The sequence below is a fragment of the Canis lupus genome, chromosome 3, assembly GCF_048164855.1.
Source record: "Canis lupus baileyi chromosome 3, mCanLup2.hap1, whole genome shotgun sequence".
NCBI classification, from domain to species: Eukaryota; Metazoa; Chordata; class Mammalia; order Carnivora; family Canidae; genus Canis; species Canis lupus.
Genome location: NC_132840.1, coordinates 73,882,363 through 73,904,216, shown reverse-complemented (window position 1 = coordinate 73,904,216; position 21,854 = coordinate 73,882,363). Strand labels below are relative to the sequence as shown.

The 21,854-nt window shown below is 42.7% G+C and overlaps 1 protein-coding gene across 4 annotated transcripts in view; it reads right to left on the bottom strand.

The window, feature by feature from the left end:
• Positions 1 to 21,854, bottom strand: part of KMT2A (lysine methyltransferase 2A) — an 87,912-nt gene that overhangs the window by 20,319 nt on the left and 45,739 nt on the right. For 2 of the 4 annotated variants that reach the window (XM_072822228.1, XM_072822230.1), the window contains 20 exons: positions 20,583 to 20,729; positions 19,804 to 19,899; positions 19,473 to 19,593; positions 18,202 to 18,324; positions 17,691 to 17,875; positions 16,435 to 16,608; positions 15,198 to 15,308; positions 14,822 to 14,895; positions 14,010 to 14,203; positions 13,571 to 13,677; positions 12,435 to 12,572; positions 11,060 to 11,218; positions 10,687 to 10,804; positions 10,498 to 10,576; positions 8,890 to 9,050; positions 8,509 to 8,691; positions 4,055 to 8,291; positions 3,109 to 3,189; positions 1,815 to 1,873; positions 557 to 727 (listed from right to left, as the gene is read on the bottom strand). In XM_072822228.1, coding sequence (XP_072678329.1) covers positions 557 to 727; positions 1,815 to 1,873; positions 3,109 to 3,189; positions 4,055 to 8,291; positions 8,509 to 8,691; positions 8,890 to 9,050; positions 10,498 to 10,576; positions 10,687 to 10,804; positions 11,060 to 11,218; positions 12,435 to 12,572; positions 13,571 to 13,677; positions 14,010 to 14,203; positions 14,822 to 14,895; positions 15,198 to 15,308; positions 16,435 to 16,608; positions 17,691 to 17,875; positions 18,202 to 18,324; positions 19,473 to 19,593; positions 19,804 to 19,899; positions 20,583 to 20,729 — 6,718 coding nt within the window. The remainder of the gene's footprint in view (positions 1 to 556; positions 728 to 1,814; positions 1,874 to 3,108; positions 3,190 to 4,054; positions 8,292 to 8,508; positions 8,692 to 8,889; positions 9,051 to 10,497; positions 10,577 to 10,686; positions 10,805 to 11,059; positions 11,219 to 12,434; positions 12,573 to 13,570; positions 13,678 to 14,009; positions 14,204 to 14,821; positions 14,896 to 15,197; positions 15,309 to 16,434; positions 16,609 to 17,690; positions 17,876 to 18,201; positions 18,325 to 19,472; positions 19,594 to 19,803; positions 19,900 to 20,582; positions 20,730 to 21,854) is intronic. The other 2 variants (XM_072822229.1, XM_072822231.1) reach the window with 1 other exon arrangement.

Here is a 21,854-nt window from a genome sequence, read left to right as displayed (position 1 = left end):
AAAAAAAAAAAAAAAAAAAAAATCTGAAAAGGAGCAGAAGGGAGGGAATGGGAGTGCTTATCTTCCTCAGAAGGTCAGGGAAGACTTTCCAAGCCAAACCTTGAATAAAGGTAGAGTTCACCAGATAAATGAAGGTAAAGAGAAGATTCTGGGCAGAGGGAAGAAACGGGTGAAGGCAAAAGGGTGAGAGAGAATGGCATTTGAGGCACACAATGTAGAGGTAGAAAGCAAGGCTGGAGAGAGAAGAGGTCTAAGTGCTCTCAAAGTTAAGCACTATTTCTCTAATAACACTAACTTCTTAAGGACAAGTTAGGCGTATGATGCCATCAAGTATCTTCCATAACATCTAGCACACAACCGCCCACATCAATGGTACTAATATATGTAAGTGTGGATCTGGCTGAGATAGAGCCTGTACTGATGAGACAACCTCCTATTTTTTTAAGTAAACTCTGTATCAAATGTGGGGTCAAGCTCATGACCCTGAGATCTAGTCAGAAGAAGCTCTACTGACTGAGCCAGCCGCACACCCACCAACCTCCTCAAATCCACTCACCTTCGATACTTTCTGCACAGATCTGAAAGCCATCATCACTTGAAATTTCAAAAACAAGTCCTTTCTTGGGCTTTTTCTCAGCAATGCTTTCCTTCCTCTTCTGTTCTTGCTGGAGCCAAAGCATCAACGGAGAACTGAAGTTATTTTCTTCCTCTTCCACTGTTTTAGGTTCTACGAGGGAGAAAACAGGGCCATACTGGTTGCATTAGTAAACACTGATACATGATCTCCAAGCCTACCAACAGTCCACAGTTGGCAGGATCAATCACTCTCATTTATAGATAATGAAACTGAGGCTCAAAGATGTTGGAGCAACTTGCCCTGGGTCATAGCCAGAACGTGACTAAAACTGGAATTTTTTTTTTTTAAACTGAAGTCATGCTAAGTGGTAGTCTCTGGTAGGACAATTTGATAGCTTTTCAATAAGCAATTACCCTCAATAAGGTCAAAGCTAAAAAATAATAATGATTAAGATGAAGCACAATGCATGAGGCACTCTTCTTGGAACTTCCTGTAGAGTAATCCAGATAAACCTCACAATGACCCACTGAAGTGTTATTATTCTGTACACTTTAAAAATGAGAAACCTGAGGCGGAGAGATGATAAGTAACCAGCCGAAGTTCATGTAATGAGGAAGTGGTAAGCTGAGATTTCAACTCATCTGGCTGCAGAGTCGGCCACCAGCCTGCCCTGCCATCTTACATAAAGAAGTGCCTCCGTCCTCTTGAGGAATCAGCCAATCAGCAGAATGTGATTATATCCCAAACGTTACACCTGAGCATTTTTTCTCTACCTGCCTTTCTTTTGCGAAGTTCCCCTGAAGGAAGTGGGCAAAGCCTTATATCCAGATCTCTCCAATTTTGACGTGGCTCGTTCTTTACTGATCAAACTCAGTAGCACAGATGGGAAGTGCTATGGAGGTGTATCTGAGGTTGTGACCAGATACATGGTTCTCTTCATCAACAACTAAGGCATGAGGTCAGGTCATCACTATCTATTAAGATCACAGTGCTGTTAAAGCAAGTAGAGCAGAAGTATAATCGACAAATGATTACAGACTATGGAGTGGAGGGGGAAGGGAAGGGACCAGACCAGGGGAGAGATGCCCTGAGGGTTAGTCTACACCTCTGACCAATCACTTAACCTCTATGGAGCTTAGATTTTTTTTAATTTAGAAAATTAGTAGATAATGTAGGAGATTTTTATGGTATTTTTGGCTTTGAAATTTTAATTCTAACCTGTTACCCAACCACATACCTGTACTTTCTTGCTCATTTGCTGGATTTTGTGTGGTCTGAACCTCAGGAAGAATTTGCCTAAATGAGAATAAAATCCAATGTGAGACATAACATCAGCTGCTCTTCAATTCAAAGACACAAACTGTTCACAGTCTGCCATGCCACTGTACTGGTTACATAAAACAACTACTAGATATGGACCGCAGGATGTCTTGTGTATAACCTATTGGATAAATGCCACCCCACTACTGTATGGTATATAATGTAAAACTCTCTTTTATAAGATACTTTCCTAAATACTAACATTAAGTTTGGGCTTTCAGAGTTTGTAGATCACATCCTTGAAATTTTCTCATACCCTCAGTATTATTAGAAAATGAAAGGACAGGGGATCCCTGGGTGGCGCAGCGGTTTGGCGCCTGCCTTTGGCCCAGGGCGCGATCCTGGAGACCCGGGATCGAATCCCACATCGGGCTCCCGGTGCATGGACCCTGCTTCTCCCTCTGCCTGTGTCTCTGCCTCTCTCTCTCTCTCTCTCTCTGTGACTATCATAAATAAATAAAAATTAAAAAAAAAAAATAAATAAATAGAAACTTGTTAAAAAAAAAAAAAAGAAAATGAAAGGACACTTGTTAGTAGCAGTTCTGGAGTTCCTCTCTCTCTAATAAATAAAATCTTTAAGGGGGGGTGGGGCAGCGGCGCCTGGGTGGCTCAGTTGGTTAAGTACCTGCCTTCCCTCGGGTCATAATCCCAGGTTCCTAGGATTGAGCTGCATGTTGGTCTCTCTGCTCAATAGGGAGTTTGCTCCTCCCTCACAAATAAATAAATAAAATCTTAAAAAAAAGAAGCAGTTCTGGAGTTACTTAAGTAAATTAACAAGATTTTACCAAAAAGAAAGGCAAACTGCATGAGCTGGTAAACCACTACCAATTTTCATTTTTGAAAATTAAATAAATATTGGAAACAACCCAAATGCATATGAATAAAGGGCTGTTTGTATTACTTCCATTAAAAAAAAAACAAAACAAACTTTGGTAACAAAAATAAGACAAATCATGGGACGCCTGGGTGGCTCAGGGGTTAAGCGTCTGCCTTTGGCTCAGGTCCTGATCCCGGGGTCTTGGGATCGAATCCCACATTGTGCTCCCTAGAGGGAGCCTGCTTCTCCCTCTACCTGTGTCTCTGCCTCTCTCTGTGTCTCTCATGAATAAATAAATAAAACCTTAAAAAAATACAAATCAGGAAGAAATATTTTTTACATGAGGTGGACAGAACTGAGGGCTTAATTTTAGAGAAATGATCTTTGTATTTACCCTGTGGGCTGCCCACACTCCTTTTGTGATGACTGTTCCACCTTAGCTGTGTCCTGCGGCTCAGCCTCTGCTCCTGGAGTCCTGGAACAGAATCATTGTATCTTTTCAAGAAAAGCCACCAGCAAATATGTACTGAATGCGGAGGTCTGTCTAAAGAAATGACTCTTATCAGGATCTGATAAAATTTATGAGCTGGGAAAACTAATCTGTGCTGATACAGGTTAGCAATGGTTACCTCGAGGGCATTCATTCTGAGTAAGAGAAGGCACAAGGAGCCTTCTGGAACACTGATCTGAATGGTGGCTTCCTGGGTGCACACATATATCAATGTGCTCTATGCATGTTACATCTCTATGCTAACATTTTCAAAGAGGATTTCATGAGGATCTACAACAGGTGGTTTTGCCCTCCACACAGGAATAATCATCATCCTTCAGTATCTTAAGCCTTAGCAAAAAAAAAAAAAAAAAAAAAAAAAACAATAATAACTCCCCCCGCCCCCACAAAGCAACAAACCCAAGAGCAAATGGGTGCCTCAGTTGGTTGAGCATCCGACTCTTGATTTCCACTCAGGCCATGATCTCAGGGTTGTTGAGATCCAGCCTCGTGTCAGGCCCCACACTGGGCATGGAGCTTGCTTGGGATTCTCTCTCCCTCTGCCCCTCCCCACCCTCCTTAAAAAAAAAAAAAAAATCAGAGCAAAGAGTAATTAGAGATGTGGTTCTATCCAAGAGACAAACTGCCCACGGATGATACTAAATTTTGCTCTATAAATCACCACTGTGAGGGAAAAAAAAAATCGGTCAAAACCCAGAGCAGCCCTGAGTAATGCAACGTGGACAGAAGAGCATCCCTCCCAGGAGACTGCCACTTCAACAGCCTCTCGTTCAGAGCACAAAATCCCACCTACTCAGTGTAGCTATTAGCTAATACTTAGATCTCTCACCCTGTGACTGGGGTCAGGGATGTCGTGTTGGCTTCTTGGTCTGGAATGTGTGCTTCAGAACTGGTCCGCAAGTGGGAAACTTTGTGCTTCTTGCCATTCCCTTTGTCCAAAGGCAGCTGAAACCGTTTGATTTTTTGTTTGGGCTTAGTGGGACCGGGCACTGAGGGGCTCGCTGACTGCTGTCCAGAGGATGGAGAGCCCCCAGGAGAGGCCGAGCTGGCTTGCATAGCTGAGGATAAAGCCTTATTCTGCTCTAGCCCCATGCTATTAGGAGCATCTACTGTCTGGGTAAAGTTGGATCCCTGGGTCCCTGGAGCAGAATCAAGATCGTGCTGGGAAGGGAGAATCCCAGTTTTGCTGGCAAGGAGCTGGTTCACGTGCTGAAGCTGATAGTGTTCCTCTGCTTCCCCAGAGGGTGAAGCAGCTGTTATGCCCGTGGTCTGAGCAGAGGGGAGCACACAGATGCTGGACGCCGCTGTCATTGTAGCAGCCGGAGTCTGTGATGTCCCCAGCTGTGGAAACATTCCCGAACTTGGTGGTAAAGCCACAGGCTGGTCCTGCATCCCCAGGCTCTGCTGGCTAGCTTTGATTAGAAGGTTGCTTATTGACCCAATATCTGGGGTACCGAGCAACCTGGGGTTGGTTAACGCGACATGTCCTGGAACAGATGCACTACTTGTAGGGGTTGTTGTGGTTTGCATGGATACAACATTCAGGACGGAGGAACCGGATGCCAAGCCGGACACAGGCCCCGCGGTGAGGTGGCTAGTATCCTGGCTTATTGTTGATGTGCCCGCCGCCGCGGCAGCAGTGCCTCCCACACTCTGTGGCAACAGGGGTGCCTGTTCAAAATACATGATGCCAGATTTAGACCTTTTTATGATGTTGGGGACAGTTCGGTGAGATGAAGTATTAAGTGACCCCAAATCTAAGAGATTGGGATGGTTTGGCAGTTGGGAGGGTGTGAAGTTAATCAGTGTCATGTTAGAAACCACATCGGAAGGGGCAATGTTTGAAGGGGTGCTAGAGGGAGCGAGTTTTTTATTCTTTCGGGTCTGCAGACGAGATATGGGTCTTTTCTTGAGTCCAGAGGATGGAGTGGCTACTGTGGTACTGAGGTCTGTCCTCTGGCTGGCTTCTGAAACCAAAAGTTGGGGATCTGGAGGAGGCTGAACCCCAATAAGGAGGCCTGAAGGACTGCTGATGTTAGGTGGGAAACTACTTTGAGCGGCTGCAGGGAAGGAATGTAAGTGCTGGTGATGAGGCATGGGGAGCAATCCTTTGCTAGCAGGAGGGAACAGAGATGGAGAAGTTGGCAAGCTTGGATTTAGTCCCGTGGCTAGGGTGAGACCACTTCCCATGGGCCCCAATACTGAAGTATTTGTCTCCATCACATTGGGTGTAGAACTAACAGAAGAGGTCAATTGGATTTTTTGGGTCACTCCATTTGGAAGAGTTTGGAGAACATAAAGTGGCTGCATGTTCTGGTTAACCACAATGAGTTTCTCAGTGGCTGGTTTCAGGTGGGGTGGAGTGGTCTGGACAGCTGCATTGGAAATCTGAGATGGGCCAGGACTCTCAGTAGAATTGGGCACATATTTCTGGTTCTGGATAGGAACAGTAGGGGAAACAGGTACCTGAAGGCCGGGGGTGCTACTGTTTCTAGTTAAATCCTGACTGTTGCCATGACCCTGCTCCACTGAACCACAAGGAGGACTGGAGATGTGGTCTGCGTCCATGTGTCCTTGGATAAAATGATCAGGAGTCATGTGGCCTTCGGGAGTGGGATCCACGCCTGGACTCAGCAGTGCTGAGTCACCTTCAGAGGAGGTCACAGATTTCTCTGTGATGGTGACCCTCTTCTCTCCTGAGTCGGAGATGACAGCCAGTCTACTGGGATTCTGGCTCGGGACGGTGGGACTCCGGGTGGTTAGGACAGACAGGTCTGATGGTAGCTCCAGGGGCAGCTCAAACTGCTCCTCTGCCGAGATGGAGGAGGAGACACTACTGTCCACAGGTTCCGCTGTTGGCAACTGCTGAGAAAAGACCTCGAAAAGGCCCATGTCCTTTTCCCGATTACTGTCAAGACCCAGGCCTTCACCAAGATTCAGGAGTTCTGAAGAAGAGGACTCTGGGCTCTCGCCCAAAGCCTGCATGGATGGTGTATTCTTCAACACAAAGTCCATGATGTCTGAGGGCAGGATGTTCCCACAGTCATCGCTATTGTTGTTATCAGAGTCCGATTTCAGGAGCTCGGTATTGTAAGTGTCCAGCAGGTTCTTATCTGATGGGGTGCTTGTGTGGACTCTGCGGCTCGACTCCAATGAGCTGAGCTGGGCCTCCAGGGAATCCTGTCCCTGGGCTTTAACTCTGCTTACGGAGTGGCAGTTGTCCATCTTTGGCTCATTTTTGTGGCCAACAGAACTCTTGATGACGTGTTCTTTCTCCCCAGCATCTTCAGGTCGCTCAATTTTTAGATTCTCTGTTCCGTTTTCTTTCCCGTTTCTTTTTGGGATCTGGCTGCTTTTCCTTGTTGTGGCTGTGACGCTAGTGTCACTCTCTGTGCCATCATCGACGCCATCTAACTGGGAAATTTTGGGAAGGTCACACTGCTCCTCCTCCCGAAACAAATTATGGGATGCCAGCCGCTCGTCTCCGCCTGAGGAAATCACCGTTCTGGTGAAATTGTAATAGTATAGGTCATCCTCATCTGAGGTGCTTAGGTCGTCGGCCCCATCCACCTGTCCTTCAGCAGATCTCTTGCCCCGCTTCTTCCCAGTGGAGCTGCTGTAGAATGGAATGTCTTCTTCACCATAGGATCTTACTCCATAGAGAGGGGTGAGCCCAAAGAACATGTTAGAGCGGGCCCGGGCACTACGACGGGGGTATCTCCTCTTGAAAGAGCCATCCTCCTGAGGTTTGGGGCCATCTGGAAGCATCAGGTTTCTGTCCTGTACTGGAAGATTCTGGTAGCTGTTACTCTGAGGATCCTGGGATGAGGTATTATTGGGGCTTGGCTGGGCCACGGGACCATCTCCTGGGCTTTCAGAGGCTGAGACTGGTTCTGTTGGAGATGCTGATTCCATTTGCAAAGGGGAAACAGGACTCCCTTCCTTTGGGGTATTCTTGGACTGGCCCTCACTTTCCATTTTTAGAGGTGTCAGTGTTACCTTGACCGTGCGTTTCCGGGGTGTCTGTAATTCCTTAGTAGATCCTTCTACTTGCAGGGATGGAGCTTTGGGGGCTCCTGGGAGAGAAAGAACTTTGTCTCCAATCTTATCAGAGGAAACATTATTGCATGGTCGTTGCCCCATAAACTCAGGAGTCAGAACTTCATCCACAAACTCCGGCTTTAGGTTTCCTTCCTCACCGGTTGTCACCTGACCGGGTTCCAAAAAAGATTTACTGGAATGTTTTTCTTTGAAAGTTTCTTTACAAGACTTTTTCCCTTTCTGTCTCCTGTCTCTGGAGCTAGATCCCACATGTTCATTGATGATGGATGATCTGTTGCTTACCCCAGATAGCTTCAAGGTTTTGACTTCTGTGTCTTCCTCGGAAGAGGGGTTTACTGACTGGTTAGAATCTGTGTGCTGGTCTCGATCGTTCCTCTGCCCTCTCAGATGAAGTGGGGGGAAGGAGAGAGCCTCTTTAGAAGAAAATGGCCCTGAGGAGAGGTCCGTGAAAGTGCCAATTTTGCTAGCATTTAACTCTCCAGATGCTGTATTGTGGACCTGTGGGGCCAGTTTGGGAATGCCAGGATAAGCCATGGTATGTGCAGATCCCTCTGAACTCTTGGAACTTGGCCCTTTGGTCTTCTCTCCCTTCAAAGAGGAGCTCTTGGGTGCCAAGTCAGAAGCGCTGGAATGCTTCAGTTCAGACGATGAAGATCCATCCACGTGACTACTTTTAGTGCCTAGAGTAACCACTGTCCGTTGCAAACTTGAAGAGGTGGGAGTGTTTTGCCCTAAGTTAGTATTTGAATTCAGTGGTCCTAAGACCTGATCAACTGCTTTGGCACTTGACTCAAGATCTGTGGCAGTCCCGGTGGTGGAGACCGAGGGAGCACTATTCCTGGTGTAAGTACCCCCTGTTCTCATTGGAGACATTATCCGGAGCTTAGACCGCTGGGGTGACAAGGAAGAAGTGCTGTGACGCCTGGAGCCAATGCTTCGGAGTCCAGAGGAGAGTAAAGGGTCTCCCACCGTGACAATCTCATGAGTGGTTGGGGTAGGACTTCCTGAACAAGAGAGAAAAGGTATTAAAGTCTATTACAGAGAGAACAAATGCGCAGTAGCCACTGCTTTCAATAACTTGGCAATGGCTTATAACTGAAAACTGCAAATCAGGATTTTCAATGAGCAAATGCCACTAAGGTAGAGTAGCCTGAGAAGATCACAAGCGAACTTCTGAGCTGACCTTTTCAGGTCAAATTAGTCAGTAAGTTGGTCCTTTACCTGCAGAAGGCAATGGCCGACAGCCAGGAGATCTCTGTGTTGGAGAATAACTAGGTGTTCGAATCCTAGGGACCTTTGAGATGACATGATAGAAACAGGAACCAGAGGTTTGCGAATGAGGTCGGTCTGGTGAGGGAGGACTTACAATGTCAGCTGTGTTTTGACTTTCTTTAGATGAAATTTCTGTGGTAGGAAAGAAAAACTCTTCCTAAAAAAGGTTCAATGAAAATATCAAACAAATGAACCAATACAAAGCAAGCTATCGGATAAAGATCACAATATAGACAGATGAGACCTCCCAGAGAGAGGACTTTCTCCCCACCTTTAATCACAGTACTTCCCCCACATCTAACGCGGGTCCCACCTTGATTAAAGACTTACCTGCAAAAGATGTGGGACTGTGAGCAATGGTCCTGTTTTCATCGTGCTCGACAGTACTGTTGATATCTGGCTCTACGACCGGAGGACGGCATTCCACTATCTTGCATGTGTATACACAGCGCTTGCGAGCGTCTGTGGTGCTCCAGTACACCCTGGAACACCTGGCAAACAGATTGATTAAAATCACCATAAGCGAAGAGTACAGAAGCAGGGACTAACATTTGCCAAAACTCCTTCTCGTCCTAGGTTCCCTGGGCTGCTGGATTTACAGAATTTAGCCTTACTTCAGAGTCTTATTATAGATCCCCCTAGCTAGGGTGTTCCAAGCTTTTTGAAGTTCTTGGTTTTTCCTAGCCTCTCAGAAAATAGCACCAAATCTTTTTTTATTGTAGTGTAAGCAGAGGACAAAAATAGTAAAATAGCCTCAAATGCGGAGAAAAGAAAACACTAACAACGACTACGAGAAATAGTTACTGGCCTCCAGGAAGGACCTACTGCCTACCCCACCACCCCAAGGTGTACACAGCGAGAAAAGAGCAAACCCGAAGTGTCCCTTTTGGGAAAAAAGCCCCACAAGACAAGAGAAATGTAACTGCTCCAGAATCTGCTGGATGCTGATGGAGCCTGGTTTATACAAAGAACTGCCAGCTAAATGTACAGACTGTGTTGCCAGAATTGGAATGCAGAATAAATTGGAGTATAGATAGCAAAATGAGACTCTGAAATGGGGAGAGACAGAAAGGGAGTTTTAAATTTATACTGTCAGCCTGCTAGAAGTTTAAACCATTTGCTTCACATAGGAAAGATGATAAATGTTCACTGGACAAATATGATTATTATTGTGGGGGTTTATATTTTTAGGCTGAGGACAGAGGCATGAGGTATTTGATCCACTACAACAATCTGGACTTTTGAATCCATATAGATGGAATTCAGGGGAATCTTAAGAGACTGACCCTGTGTTTTTTAAATTTTTTAAAAATATTTACTTTAACAGAGAGAGAGACAGAGAGAGCACAAGTAGGGGGAGCGGCAGGTAGAGGGAGAGGGAGAAGCAGACTCCCCGCTGAGCAGAGCCCAATATAGGGCTCAATCCCAGGACCCGGGGGTCATGACCCGAGTAGAAGGCAGACACTGAACTGACTGAGCCACCCAGATGCACCTGACCTTGTGGGGGTTTTTTGTTTTTTAAAAAAGATTTTATTTATTTATTTGTGAGAGACACAGAGAGAGGCAGAGACATAAGCAGGCTCCGTGCGGGAAGCCCGATGTGGGACTCGATCCCAGTACCCCGGGATCACAACCTAAGCCGAAGGCAGATGCTCAACCGCTGAGTCACCCCTAGGTGTTCCTGACTTTGTGTTTTTTTATTTAAGTTTTATTTGGAAATTATTCTGAAAGTATGCCAATAATACTTTCGTTCTGTAACTGGATTTAGTGGACATAAAATATTTTAGTCCCAATCTACACAAAGTAGCAAAAAAAGTAGTTAGTTTCCAATAGCAATTAAAAGTAGCTAACAAGTATGGCTCTCCAGTCAAGACCTGCTTGTTGTTGAGGGTGCTCAAGCTGTGGGGCCTGGTGTCTTAGCTCTACGGTGCTACTTACTGATATCCAATAGGAAAAAGCTTATCTTCACAGTCAGAGAGATCATTCAGAATTCCTAAGCAGTCAATTGTCATGGAGCCTGGCCAAGAAAAGAAGAACTGATTAGAGGAGGTAATGAGAAGGCTCACTTTATATCCAAAGGCCAGGAAATACCCTAGCAATACATGGAGACTTCCCCGCACGTCATACCAATCATCATGTGGATATTTTCTGGTTCTAAGCCATTGAGAAACTTTCTTCTCAAGCTGATTCCTTCAAAGTCCACAAACACTCTTCTAAAAACTTCAAATCCATTCTCAGGAACCACCTGAAATGAAAACCCAACTGTTAATAGGCTGCCCCTTTACATGTTACACGCATGATACTGATTTTCTTGGAGGGCATGTACGGAGTGTATCTCCAAATCACCCAGCTATTTCATAGGAGGACTGCCATATTTCTAAGAAGGTGATTCTAGGAACACACAGTAGGGAGGTAAAACAAAGCTTACCATCTTGCTGTTTTCAGCCTGAACTGAACTCCTGAACTCCTATAGAATTTGAAAAGCAGCAGAAGCTCTCACCTCGCCTTTGATCAAATCCCGATGTCGTTGGCAATACACCTTCTTATCATCCAGAAAGACACAGTTCTTGGCTCGAGAACACATGAAGTGGTAGTTGCTGGTGCAGGATGTAAGGCAGCAACCCACAGTGGCTCCTGGCTTTTGGCAGAACTCACATCTCTAACCACCCAGAGAGAACAGAGACCTAAGTCAGACTTTCAGATGTTTTAGGCCATTTTCCTTCTCCTCTATAGAATTACCCCATTCTGGGTTTCCTAGAATTCATTTTTAAAAAATTGGTAATCAGCTGAATTACAGAGAAATGATATAAACCCTCCTCTACAAATCCTTTCTCTCCCAGTGTCCCTGAGGCCCTGTACTTATTAAACTTAAATAAATATTACACTTTGATTTAGAACTGAAACCAAAACATAGTTTTGTTTCTAGGATGCAGGATTGATTTAGTGAAGATAAAACTTTGAAGATCAATACTAAAAACATCATTTTGCTAGAAAGCTACCATATCCATAAGAACTCAGTTCTAGAAAGATTGTACCAGTCAGAAACATAAGAGTTCTCTAGTTACTAGACTTAACAGATTAAATTTATCACACAATTCAAAGATTTCCTTCAAATAGCCTATATGTCACCACCTTAATCTGTCACGGTCAGTCTGGGCTCCTATATCCACAGAAGAGTTTTTGTTTGTGCTCTCTACACAATTTACATGTGCTGTTTATTTTTCTCTCTTTCTGAGAATCCTTCATCTTCTCCTCTTCTTCATAACTAGCGTTAAAAATTTTACTCCTTCCTGGCCTTTTCTTTCCTTCTTTTTTTTAAAAAGATTTATTTATTCATGATAGAGAGAGAGAGAGAGAGGCAGAGACACAGGCAGAGGGAGAAGCAGGCTCCACGCCGGGAGCCCGATGCGGGTCCTGGGACTCTAGGATCGCACCCTGGGCCAAAGGCAGGCGCCAAACCGCTGAGCCACCCAGGGATCCCCTTCCTGGCCTTTTCTGACTACGCTTAGCTTCTATCTACCAATCATTTCCCACATCTCTTCATGTGTGCATTTATGTGGGTTTGTTTTATGGAACCATAGAGTGTTTATTCAACTAGGACCTTTGAGATCATTTTGTCTAAATCACTTAATAAATTAACACTTTTCTTGCACTTCAAATTATCTCCCAAACTAGATAATACTTTGTCTTCTATTTCTTTTGCACCATCCCCCAGGGGTCAGAGTAGTAATCTGCCTACAGTACACACCAGTATTTGATGACGGCTAACCATTGTGAAGGTATTATAGAAGCCTCAACGAAGTAGCATGTAGCTATAAGAAAATACCTGGAAGCTGAGGGGAAATCTTTTCCATAACATTTACACAAGGTCTTACCAGCTGCTTGCCCCTGATCACAGCCATGTGCACATTCTTTAGTGATCCATCATCGTCTTCAAACACTTCTGCTGACCACAAAGCGCAATTTACATGTGTCCACTCATTTTGGCCAATGTAAAGCAAACGGCCAGCATCCTATGAAATCAAGAGATTTCTTTTTTCTTTAAAGAATATACTGTCAGAGAAGGCTTTCCTTGGTATTAACTCTACCTCAGTCAAGATAATATCAATAAAAATTCTTTAACTTGGGGATACACACAAAAATCAAAATTCATTTCTCAATGTTTCTGTGTCCACCTCTCACTTTTCTAGATTACATAGCCGAGAAATATTTTATAAACATAGTGAGAATCAAAATGTAAGCATATGTGGCAAGTTCATAAAAATGTGCACTGACTTCTTAAAAATCGTTATTCCAAAGCCAGGTCTCTCTGCTTGCATTAAAAAACTTTTTTTTTTTTTTTAATTTTAAGCTTACTATGTGCCTAGCATTAATAAAGCTTTGTAAATCTTATTTCCTTTAGTTTCACAACCATTCTGAAGTTAAGTATTATTATCCACATTTTAAAGATGAAACTGAGCGTCAGAGAGGTTAAGCTCCTTGCCAAGGTCAACAAGTAGGCAGGAGAGCACAGGAATGAATCCAGGCAGCCTGCCAGGCTTGGGATCTTCACCATGCTGCCATCCTACATTAAACACAAGCCTTTCATAAGCAATTTAAATATTTACTGACTTTCATAGAAACTTTCTGAGAAATCTCCTTTAGAAATTACTAGACACCAGCAGGTTAATTTAAGGCAAATAAATTTTTTTTTTTTTTTTTTAAATTTTAAGTAGGCTCCACGCCCAGTGTGGAGCCCAGTGCAGGGCTTGAACTCACCACTCAATGATTAAGACATGAGCTGAGATCAAGAGTCAGAAGTTTAACCCTCTGAGCCGCTCTGGTGCCCAGAGGCAAATCATCTTTAAATCCACTAAATCAGTTATAGGAAAAAAAAAAAAAAAACAAGTGTCACAGCTAGCTGACAAACATTCACTAAATAAATGGCACCCAGTCATAGAATTTAGACACACAGGACCAACAGTTCACATGAGCATCTGCTAAGTAGGACCCCATTCGCCAAGATACTTACATTAGCACTGTCATCACCATATGTCAAACACAATGCACATTGTCTATTATCTTCTATGCCCGGGGGTGGGTTCAGTTCTGGACTATCTTCTCGACTCCTATCAGTACCTTAGAACCCAAAAGACATCCAGTTAAAACTGGCGATACTAGGTCTGATTTCCAAGAAGGAAAAAAAAAAAAAAAATTTGGCTTAAATAGCCTGCAGCTTATAAAATAAACACTTTCATAAAGTGTTCAAAGTTATGCTATCTCGCCATCTGTTAAGAGTATTTATATCGATTTCTTGTTACCAGTCCAAGCTAAGTGAAAATAATGACTTTATTACATTTAAGGATGACCTGAAAATTTCTTTCCAATATGCAAGTATATTAAATTTAGATTCACAGAGTTAATCATTTGCATCTAGAGAGAAATGGATAATGACTCATTTGGTGCCTTACTCAAAATTGGTGGTGTAGGAGGATGGAGAGGAGTTGGAGAGTCTGGTTCTCCAGGTCCTTTAGGTTTGGGAGCTGGGATGATTTTCTTCATTAAAGGAGGCTGCTCAGTGTGGCTGTTTTCCTCCCGCTCCTGCCACTGAGCATAATTATGGTCAAGTGAAGGTGGAAGCACTGCGTTTGGTAACATCCCACTGCTGAAAATAATTGATTCAACAAGTATTTATTGAACTCCTACAATATACCTAGAACTATACAAAATAATCAAATTCTTGATGTCATCAGGTCATAGCCCCCATGCATGAGACATTCAGACTATAAGGACAAGCCACAGAATTTGGTAACTGCCTAAATATATGGGATTTTATTATTTAAAAAAATATATAGTCTCAATATGACGCCTGATTAAACTTCCAGAAACAAGTGATAACTATCCAAAAGGATTTGCTGGAATAAAAACTTAAGGTTAAATATGGATACTCAAGAGTGGTAGAGAGCACCATTTGAATTAAATAACATAGAACCCAATTATAACAAGTCCAAATACTGAGCTACATATAGAAGCACATGTACTGTACATATGCCACAAGTTAAGCCAACTTGCAGAAAACATAACATAAAAGGAAAAAAAAAGGGGCAACAGACTATAATAAACATTCAGTATCATCTCTAAATCAGCACTGAAAAGGCATTCAATCAACTACTAATTTTTATCTTAAAACCTAGTCCAGAGAAACCTTAATCTAGAAATACAAGAACTCTCAGATTTCAAGCTGATGAAGTGGGAGAAAAAAAGTAATACTGAATTTACTTACTTGCTTGATACTTTATTTGGCTCCCAAAACCTAGACTTTTTGACACTGAACCATGGAAAAACACGTTCCATTTGCTAACAGAAAAACAAGCAAACAAACAAAATGTGAGCATGTGGACGTTCATTTGGAAACCACACAAAAACCAACAACTTCCACCAGCTTCTCTGTCAATATGAGGATGATTTCAGGCTGCCAAGGGAAAGATCCATCCACTCTGGCCACCTCACTAACTTCCCCTCAAAGAATCAGAGTTAAACCAAAAGATGTTTTATACACATGGCAAAACAGAACGGAGAGGGAAATAAATCCGTTCTGTTCATGGAGTAAATTTACCCATAGATAAGCATTGAAAACATGAACTATTAATATCATTCACCCGAATAAAGAAGGACTTGACCATGCTGTTGGCTTTTTTAATCTCTGGCTGCCCTCCATCTGAATTAATGGCTGCTTGAATGATCTTCACGATATCATCACTGAACTCCAACTGTATACAAAAAACAAAGTATTAATTATTCATAAAACAGCGTGCTCTCAAAACCATTTCCTCTCCCCTCCTAAACTGCACAGCCCAGAGATCCAACAGAAAATGGATACTCTATTTTAATGCAGTATAATTTCTCTTTAGCAGAGGCCTTTGGAATTCAGTTCACAATTAACTTGTGGAGGTCAAGAGAAGCCAAGCTAATAAGGCAAGAATGCAAGTAAATTAGCTGTATCATGGTAAGTTACCCAAATAGGGCCGTAATTTTTTTTTAAAAGATTTTATTTATTTATTCATAGAGACACACAGAGAGAGGCAGAGACACAGGCAGAGGGAGAAGCAGGCTCCACGCAGGGAGCCCGACATGGGACTGGATCCCAGGTCCTCAGGATCACACCCCGGGCTGCAGGCGGTGCTAAACCGCTGCACTACTGGGGCTGCCCAGGGCCATAATTTTTTATGTAGATTAAAATAAATAATCAACTGAATAGCTTAAGATAGCATAAGATATCAAGTGATCATTCCCATACATTTTCAAAATGATAAATTTATTTTATTTATTTATTTATTGTTTTTTTAAAAATTTTATTTATTTATTCATGAGAGACACAGGGTGAGACACAGGCAGAGGGAGAAGCAGGCTCCATGCAGGAAGCCCAATGCGGGACTCAATCCCCGGATTCCAGGATCACACCCTGGGCCGAAGGCAGGCGCCAAACCACTGAGCCACCTAGGGATCCCCTCAAAATGATAAATTTAAAAAGACATCTATAAATGAATATCCTATATGGAAAGACATTATTTAGACGTGATTTCAAAAGGGGCAAAAGTAATTTCACGTTAGCATTTTTCCATAAGCAGTTCTAAAACAAAAATAATTTTAATACAAAAATAATTTTCAGAGAATTCAGATGACAGCCAAATAAAAGAACCATTTTTGAGACACTACTTTCCCATTTTCTGAAACACAGATCTAAAAGAACTCACAGATTTTTAGGTATTTAAATCCACACATTTCTAAATAAAATACAAACCATCTTCTAGTGCTCACTCTCAGCCTCATCCTCTAAAAGACCCAACGGAGCTAAGTTGGCACTTGCAATGTCGGTAGTTTGCTGTAGAGACATACCACAGATGTGTAGTTCCCTTGGTCCATTTTTCTTTTGACTCCTTCCAGATCTAAAGGCTGTTGATCTTCCTGTTTGCTGACCTCAGTAAGCACTGGTGGATCAGGTCCTTCTGGGGAGCTGCGGGAAGGTATACTCTCCTCTGTCTCAGGATTTAAGTCTGGAGGCTTGGCAGCCTGTTGCCAAGAAAGATAGGTTTCTTTTATCTAACACTGAAAATGAGGCATCTGTGCACATTCTACTAAAATTAATAAAGATGGTACTGAATGATTTATATTATAAAACCTAAAGAACATGAAAATACCAGAGATTTCTTAAATAATAGAAAAAGAAATGAGCCGGTTCTCTAAGAGTTTGACCAGGTGAACTTAGGAGAGCTGCTTGATAACTTCCAAACAGAGTATGAAGACATAGAAGTTGTCCCATTCTTTCTGAAGGAGACAGAGATAGTAAATCTTCCTATTCAAAAAATGGAGATTAGGAGACAAAGCGGCAGCCAAAGCAGGTACAGTTATCTTTGAGGTTCTTCCAACATTTTACCTTGTGTTTCCAGTGACTACTCTACAGGTGTACCATCTATAAAAGTAGTGGATGGTGGGCAAAAAGTAGTGGTTTACAAATTGTGCCAAGGAGCCCTAGGGATATCTCCCAGAGTGACAGCCACATGACTGTCAGATTAGGCCAACACTCTCCCAGATTACTCCAACTACCTCCTAACCACCATTCCTGCCTCCAGCCTCTTCAATCCTTCCTTCTTCTCATCAGAATCTTTTTTTTCCTTTTTCTTTCTTTTTTTGAAGGTTTTATTTATTTATTCATGACAGACACACAGAGAGAGGCAAAGACACAGGCAGAGGGAAAAACAGGCTCCCTGCGGGGAGCCCAATGCAGGACTCGATCCCAGGGCTGTGGGATCAGGACCTGAGCCAAAAGCAGACGCTCAACCCTGAGCCACCCATGTGCCCCTCCTTTTTTTTCTCCCTAAAAAGCAACTCTGATAGGGTTACTCTTGGGTGAAGCCTTTCATTGGCACTCGCTAGAGCCCTCAGAGCATGAAGTCCAAATTTCTTATTATAACAGCAAAGAAGGCCCCCGAAGAAGGTCCTACTCTTGTTCCTAAAGATTTTCCTAACAGTTGAAAGGCAAAGCAAGTTAATACTACAGGACTACATGAGAAAGAGGCAAACAAATGTCCCATCACTGGGTAAAACCCACCTAAGAACAAAGTCTTGGGAACTGAAAGCAGACTCGGGCCTACCTGCCGGTAGCGAAGCAAGTGGCTAGTGGTCCGCGAGTTCAGCAGAGCGGTCAGGACTTGCTTCAGAGAGAGCTGGAGCTCCTTCTCCAGGGCCAGCCGCCACTCTGCCGGGTGCCGCTCAGTACAGTTCACACAGGTGTAGGCCACACTCTCTGGCAGATTAGATAGAATCTCATACATCTCGTCTAGAAAAACAAAAACCTGCAATGCTGAGGTGCTCTCAAGAGGGGCACAGAGGGGAGGGCAGCTTCATACGAAGCCACGTACTGGGGACAGTGGCTAGACTCTGGCATCCCCTGGGGAACCCCGCACGCACCCATCTCTGTGGGGTACTACGGACACCAGCCCCGGATCTGGGGCTCGGGGGTCTATAGGTTAAAGCGCCCAGCAAACACAGCAAATAAAGATCTTAAAGGGCTAGGGTCCCACTAAGTGAGCATCACTTGACGCATTACTCTGGGGGCTCTAAGTGTACCAAGCAAGAAGGAAACCGTAATAAAAAGACTCCAACCTTCTGTACCTGAAAGATTCTCACATTTGGAATGGACCCAGCGATCACACTTCCCACACTGCATCATCTTACTCTCGTAGTCATCGTCGTCGTAACACTTATCACAGAGAGGGCAGAAGTTCCCTGAAAGCAAAGTACACTCTTCAGCAGTGCTCTGGCTCACACCCCAGTGCCACTCAGGCCCTGACTTCCAGGTGCCAGCTCTCCTCTGGAACTGCTTACAAATGCCGGCATGGATCTACTCTGCAATGCTCACACATCTGTGAAGTGTCAAGATTATTCTAAGCTCTTCGAATATGCCACAAATTCTATTTAGACTCATTCTTAAAGGTCACAAGGTAGAGTTTACAAATAACGCAGTAGAAAACGAATAAGAGACTTTCTCTCTTACACATTTCAAAGAAAGATTTATTTATTTATTTATTTATTATTTATTTATTTAAAAAAAGATTTTATCTATTTATTCATGAGAGACACACAGAGATACAGAGAGAAGCAGAGACACAGGCAGAGAGGGAGAAGCAGGCTCCATGCAGGGAGCCCAATGTGAGACTTGATCCCAGGTCTCCAGGATCACACCCCCGGCTGAAGGAAGGCACCAAACCACTGAGCAAACCCAGGGATTCCCCAAAGAAAGATTTAGATTTTTAAAAAGGAGGCGAGGACATGAGAGTAAAAAAACAGTTCATTTACACTTTCTCTTTATTCCTAGCACTTTAAATTAGAGCTCAACACATCCTAAACTTAAGCACAAAGTACAGACTTCATCAATTTGCTTTCTCCATGCACCTCCCTATTACTCTTTACTTAATAAACTTAAAATTGATTGGTTACTTTCAATGTCAGTACTAAGCTTTGTATCATTATTATCCCAAGTCAGTAAAATGAATTTAATGTATTAGGTATAATTTTTTTCTAGTGTAACTATTAGAATGAAATGGTTGACTTGGTAACACCTATAATCATTTCTGAAATTATCTAATGTCTATGTACCTCACTTTAAGAAATACTGGCTTAGAGCACTTCTTTGTAGTTGGTTATTACAAAAAGTCCCTTTAATTCTTCCTGTATAAGCTAACAAAATATTTCTAGTTGCTATAATGCTCTGTGTAAAGAAAAGAGCAAGATCAGAAACTTAGTAAATGGATCTGAACGGTATCCTTGGCAAGGTGTACACAGCTTTTTAGTTTGTTCCACTGCAGTGTCCAGTTTGCCTTCAAAACACCAAATATAAGCCTGACAAGTTGACAAAACTGGCTTTTTTGAAGTACCTTTAGCAAAGAGTTTGGCACAGTCGTGGCACAGTGAAAAATCATGAGACCACTGCGCGTCCCACCCTTTGCCTGGAGTCGTGGATCCACAGCTCTTGCAGCGAACACACTTGGTGCAGATCTGGGAAAGACAAGAAATTCAACAGGAATTTCTTATTTTTAATATCTCGTCTCATTTAAAGACATCAGAGGCTATCCATTTCTCGAGTTGACCTCTTTTTTAGGATGGTTCTTCCTAATAATGAGACCAACAAATGGCTACAGGGACATCCCTTGTTCAAGCCCAAGAATCCATGACAGTTCTCTCTGCTGCAGCGGGACATGTACCTACCCAAACTTTCTTTTTCTTGGTGGGCTTGGTGGGGTAGTTTGGTCCCAGGCACTCGGGGTGATAGCTGTTTCGGCACTTATTACACTCCAGCAGCTGCTGTAAAGGACACAAAGACAGAGGATGAAGAGGGACATGCTTCCAGGTAGAAAATAAACAAGTCAGGGAGAGGAAAGGACAGCAGAGGGAGTACAGTCCATGAGATTGTAATAATGCTGTGTGACGGTGGATGGTGACCGTGATCCTTGTGGTGAGCCCTGAGTCATGTACAGAAGTGCTGAGTCACTAAGCTGTGCACCTGAAACTCACATCAAATCATATGTCCGTTATACTTTAATTAAAAAAAAAAGAAAGAAAGAAAATATAAAGGCAAGAAGGTGGGTAGCACATAAGAAAAAAAAAAAAGATCGGTATTGCATTCGACTCACTTGAAATACCTCTTATTTGGTAATCATTTCATACTGACTTTCAAGGAAGTATAGCATATCATTCAAACAGTTTAAAATTTCTCCCGAATTATTTCACTCTCAAAGAAAGCACTGGGATTTATATCCTGCTAAAGGCACTCAGTGATGGATATTCTTATCAGGTAGATTCGGGTTATTGGGGAGATTTTATCCAATATTCCTCAAATTAAAACACAAAAATAGGCAATGAATTGTACTTAATAGTCACGATAGACTAAACCAACAGAGAAAAAATATAGGTACAAAAGCCTAAACCAAAAGGCAGAAACGGAGCTAGAGAGTAACAGTCTGAACAGTCGTGACTTTGTTTCCTACCTTTGTAGCTTGATGCTGCCTTCCACAAACGTGACAGAACTTGCAGCGGCGACAACACCAGTTCTCCAGCTGGTCCTCCAGGGGGCGCTCGTTCTCCTCCAAACAAAACTTGTGGAAGGGCTCACAACAGACTTGGCAATACACAAACTAGGGGGGAAGAGGGGAACACATCGTCACATGACACGGAGAGACCTCAACCAAGTGCTATTCACAGACTTCAGGCTTTAGGAGTCCAGTGGTATATATTTATTTATTTTATTTAATACATAAATCATTTAGCAATGACTATGTTAAAAAAAAAAAAAGCACAAGATTAGGCACTGCAGGAGATGCAGGGGCCTAGAGTAATAACGGCAGAATTTTAAAAGTGTCAAAATAAATATAATTCCAGATTCACCAGAATGCACTAAGTGCCAAAAGCGAGGTACAAGCAAAGAGCTGTGGGAAAGGGGAAAGAGGGAGGGTTTTAAGGGCTTCCTACAAGATACTAAAGACAGATATGTAAGCTCCGGTTCGTCCTCTCCCGCTCTAATTGTAGAAATAGTATTTTCATGTAGGGATTTTTTTTTTTTTTAATTTGAATGAAGATGACCCAGACATTTCCTTTGCCATAAGAGAATTATTGGGACAACTGGCCAAACCTAAATAAGGTTTATAGATTAGATAACAGTAATATAGCTCTGTAATGTCCTGACTGACAACTACACCATGATTATGTGAGAGAATGTCCTTGGTTTTAGGAAATACACACTAAAATATTTAGACATAAAAGGACACATCTGCAACTTCCAAATTTTTAGAAAAAAAATGTGTCTCTCTATAAAAAAAGTGTCTATATATAAAATATGTCTATATACAAAATGTATGTACATATTTTATTTCTCACTTTGTAAAATACAGACACAGGAAAGGATAAAGCAAATAAAAAATATGAACATTTGGGAAATCTGGGTGAAAGGTATATGGGAATTCTTTGTACTACACTCTTGTAACTTTTCTGTAAATCTGAAAGAATGTCAACATAAAAGGTTTTAAAAATTCGAATGTCAGGGGGTGCATGGGTGGTGCAGTTGGTTAAGTGTCCAACTCTTGGTTTTAGCTCAGGTCATGATCTCATCATGGTCGTGGGATTGAGCCTCATGTTGGGCTCTGCACTCAGTGCAGTACGGAACTTGCTAGGGATTCTCTCTCTTCCTCTGTCCTTTCCCCAATGCATGCTCTCTCTCTCAAATGAATAGATAAATCTTAAAAACAAACAAACAAAAAAAACCC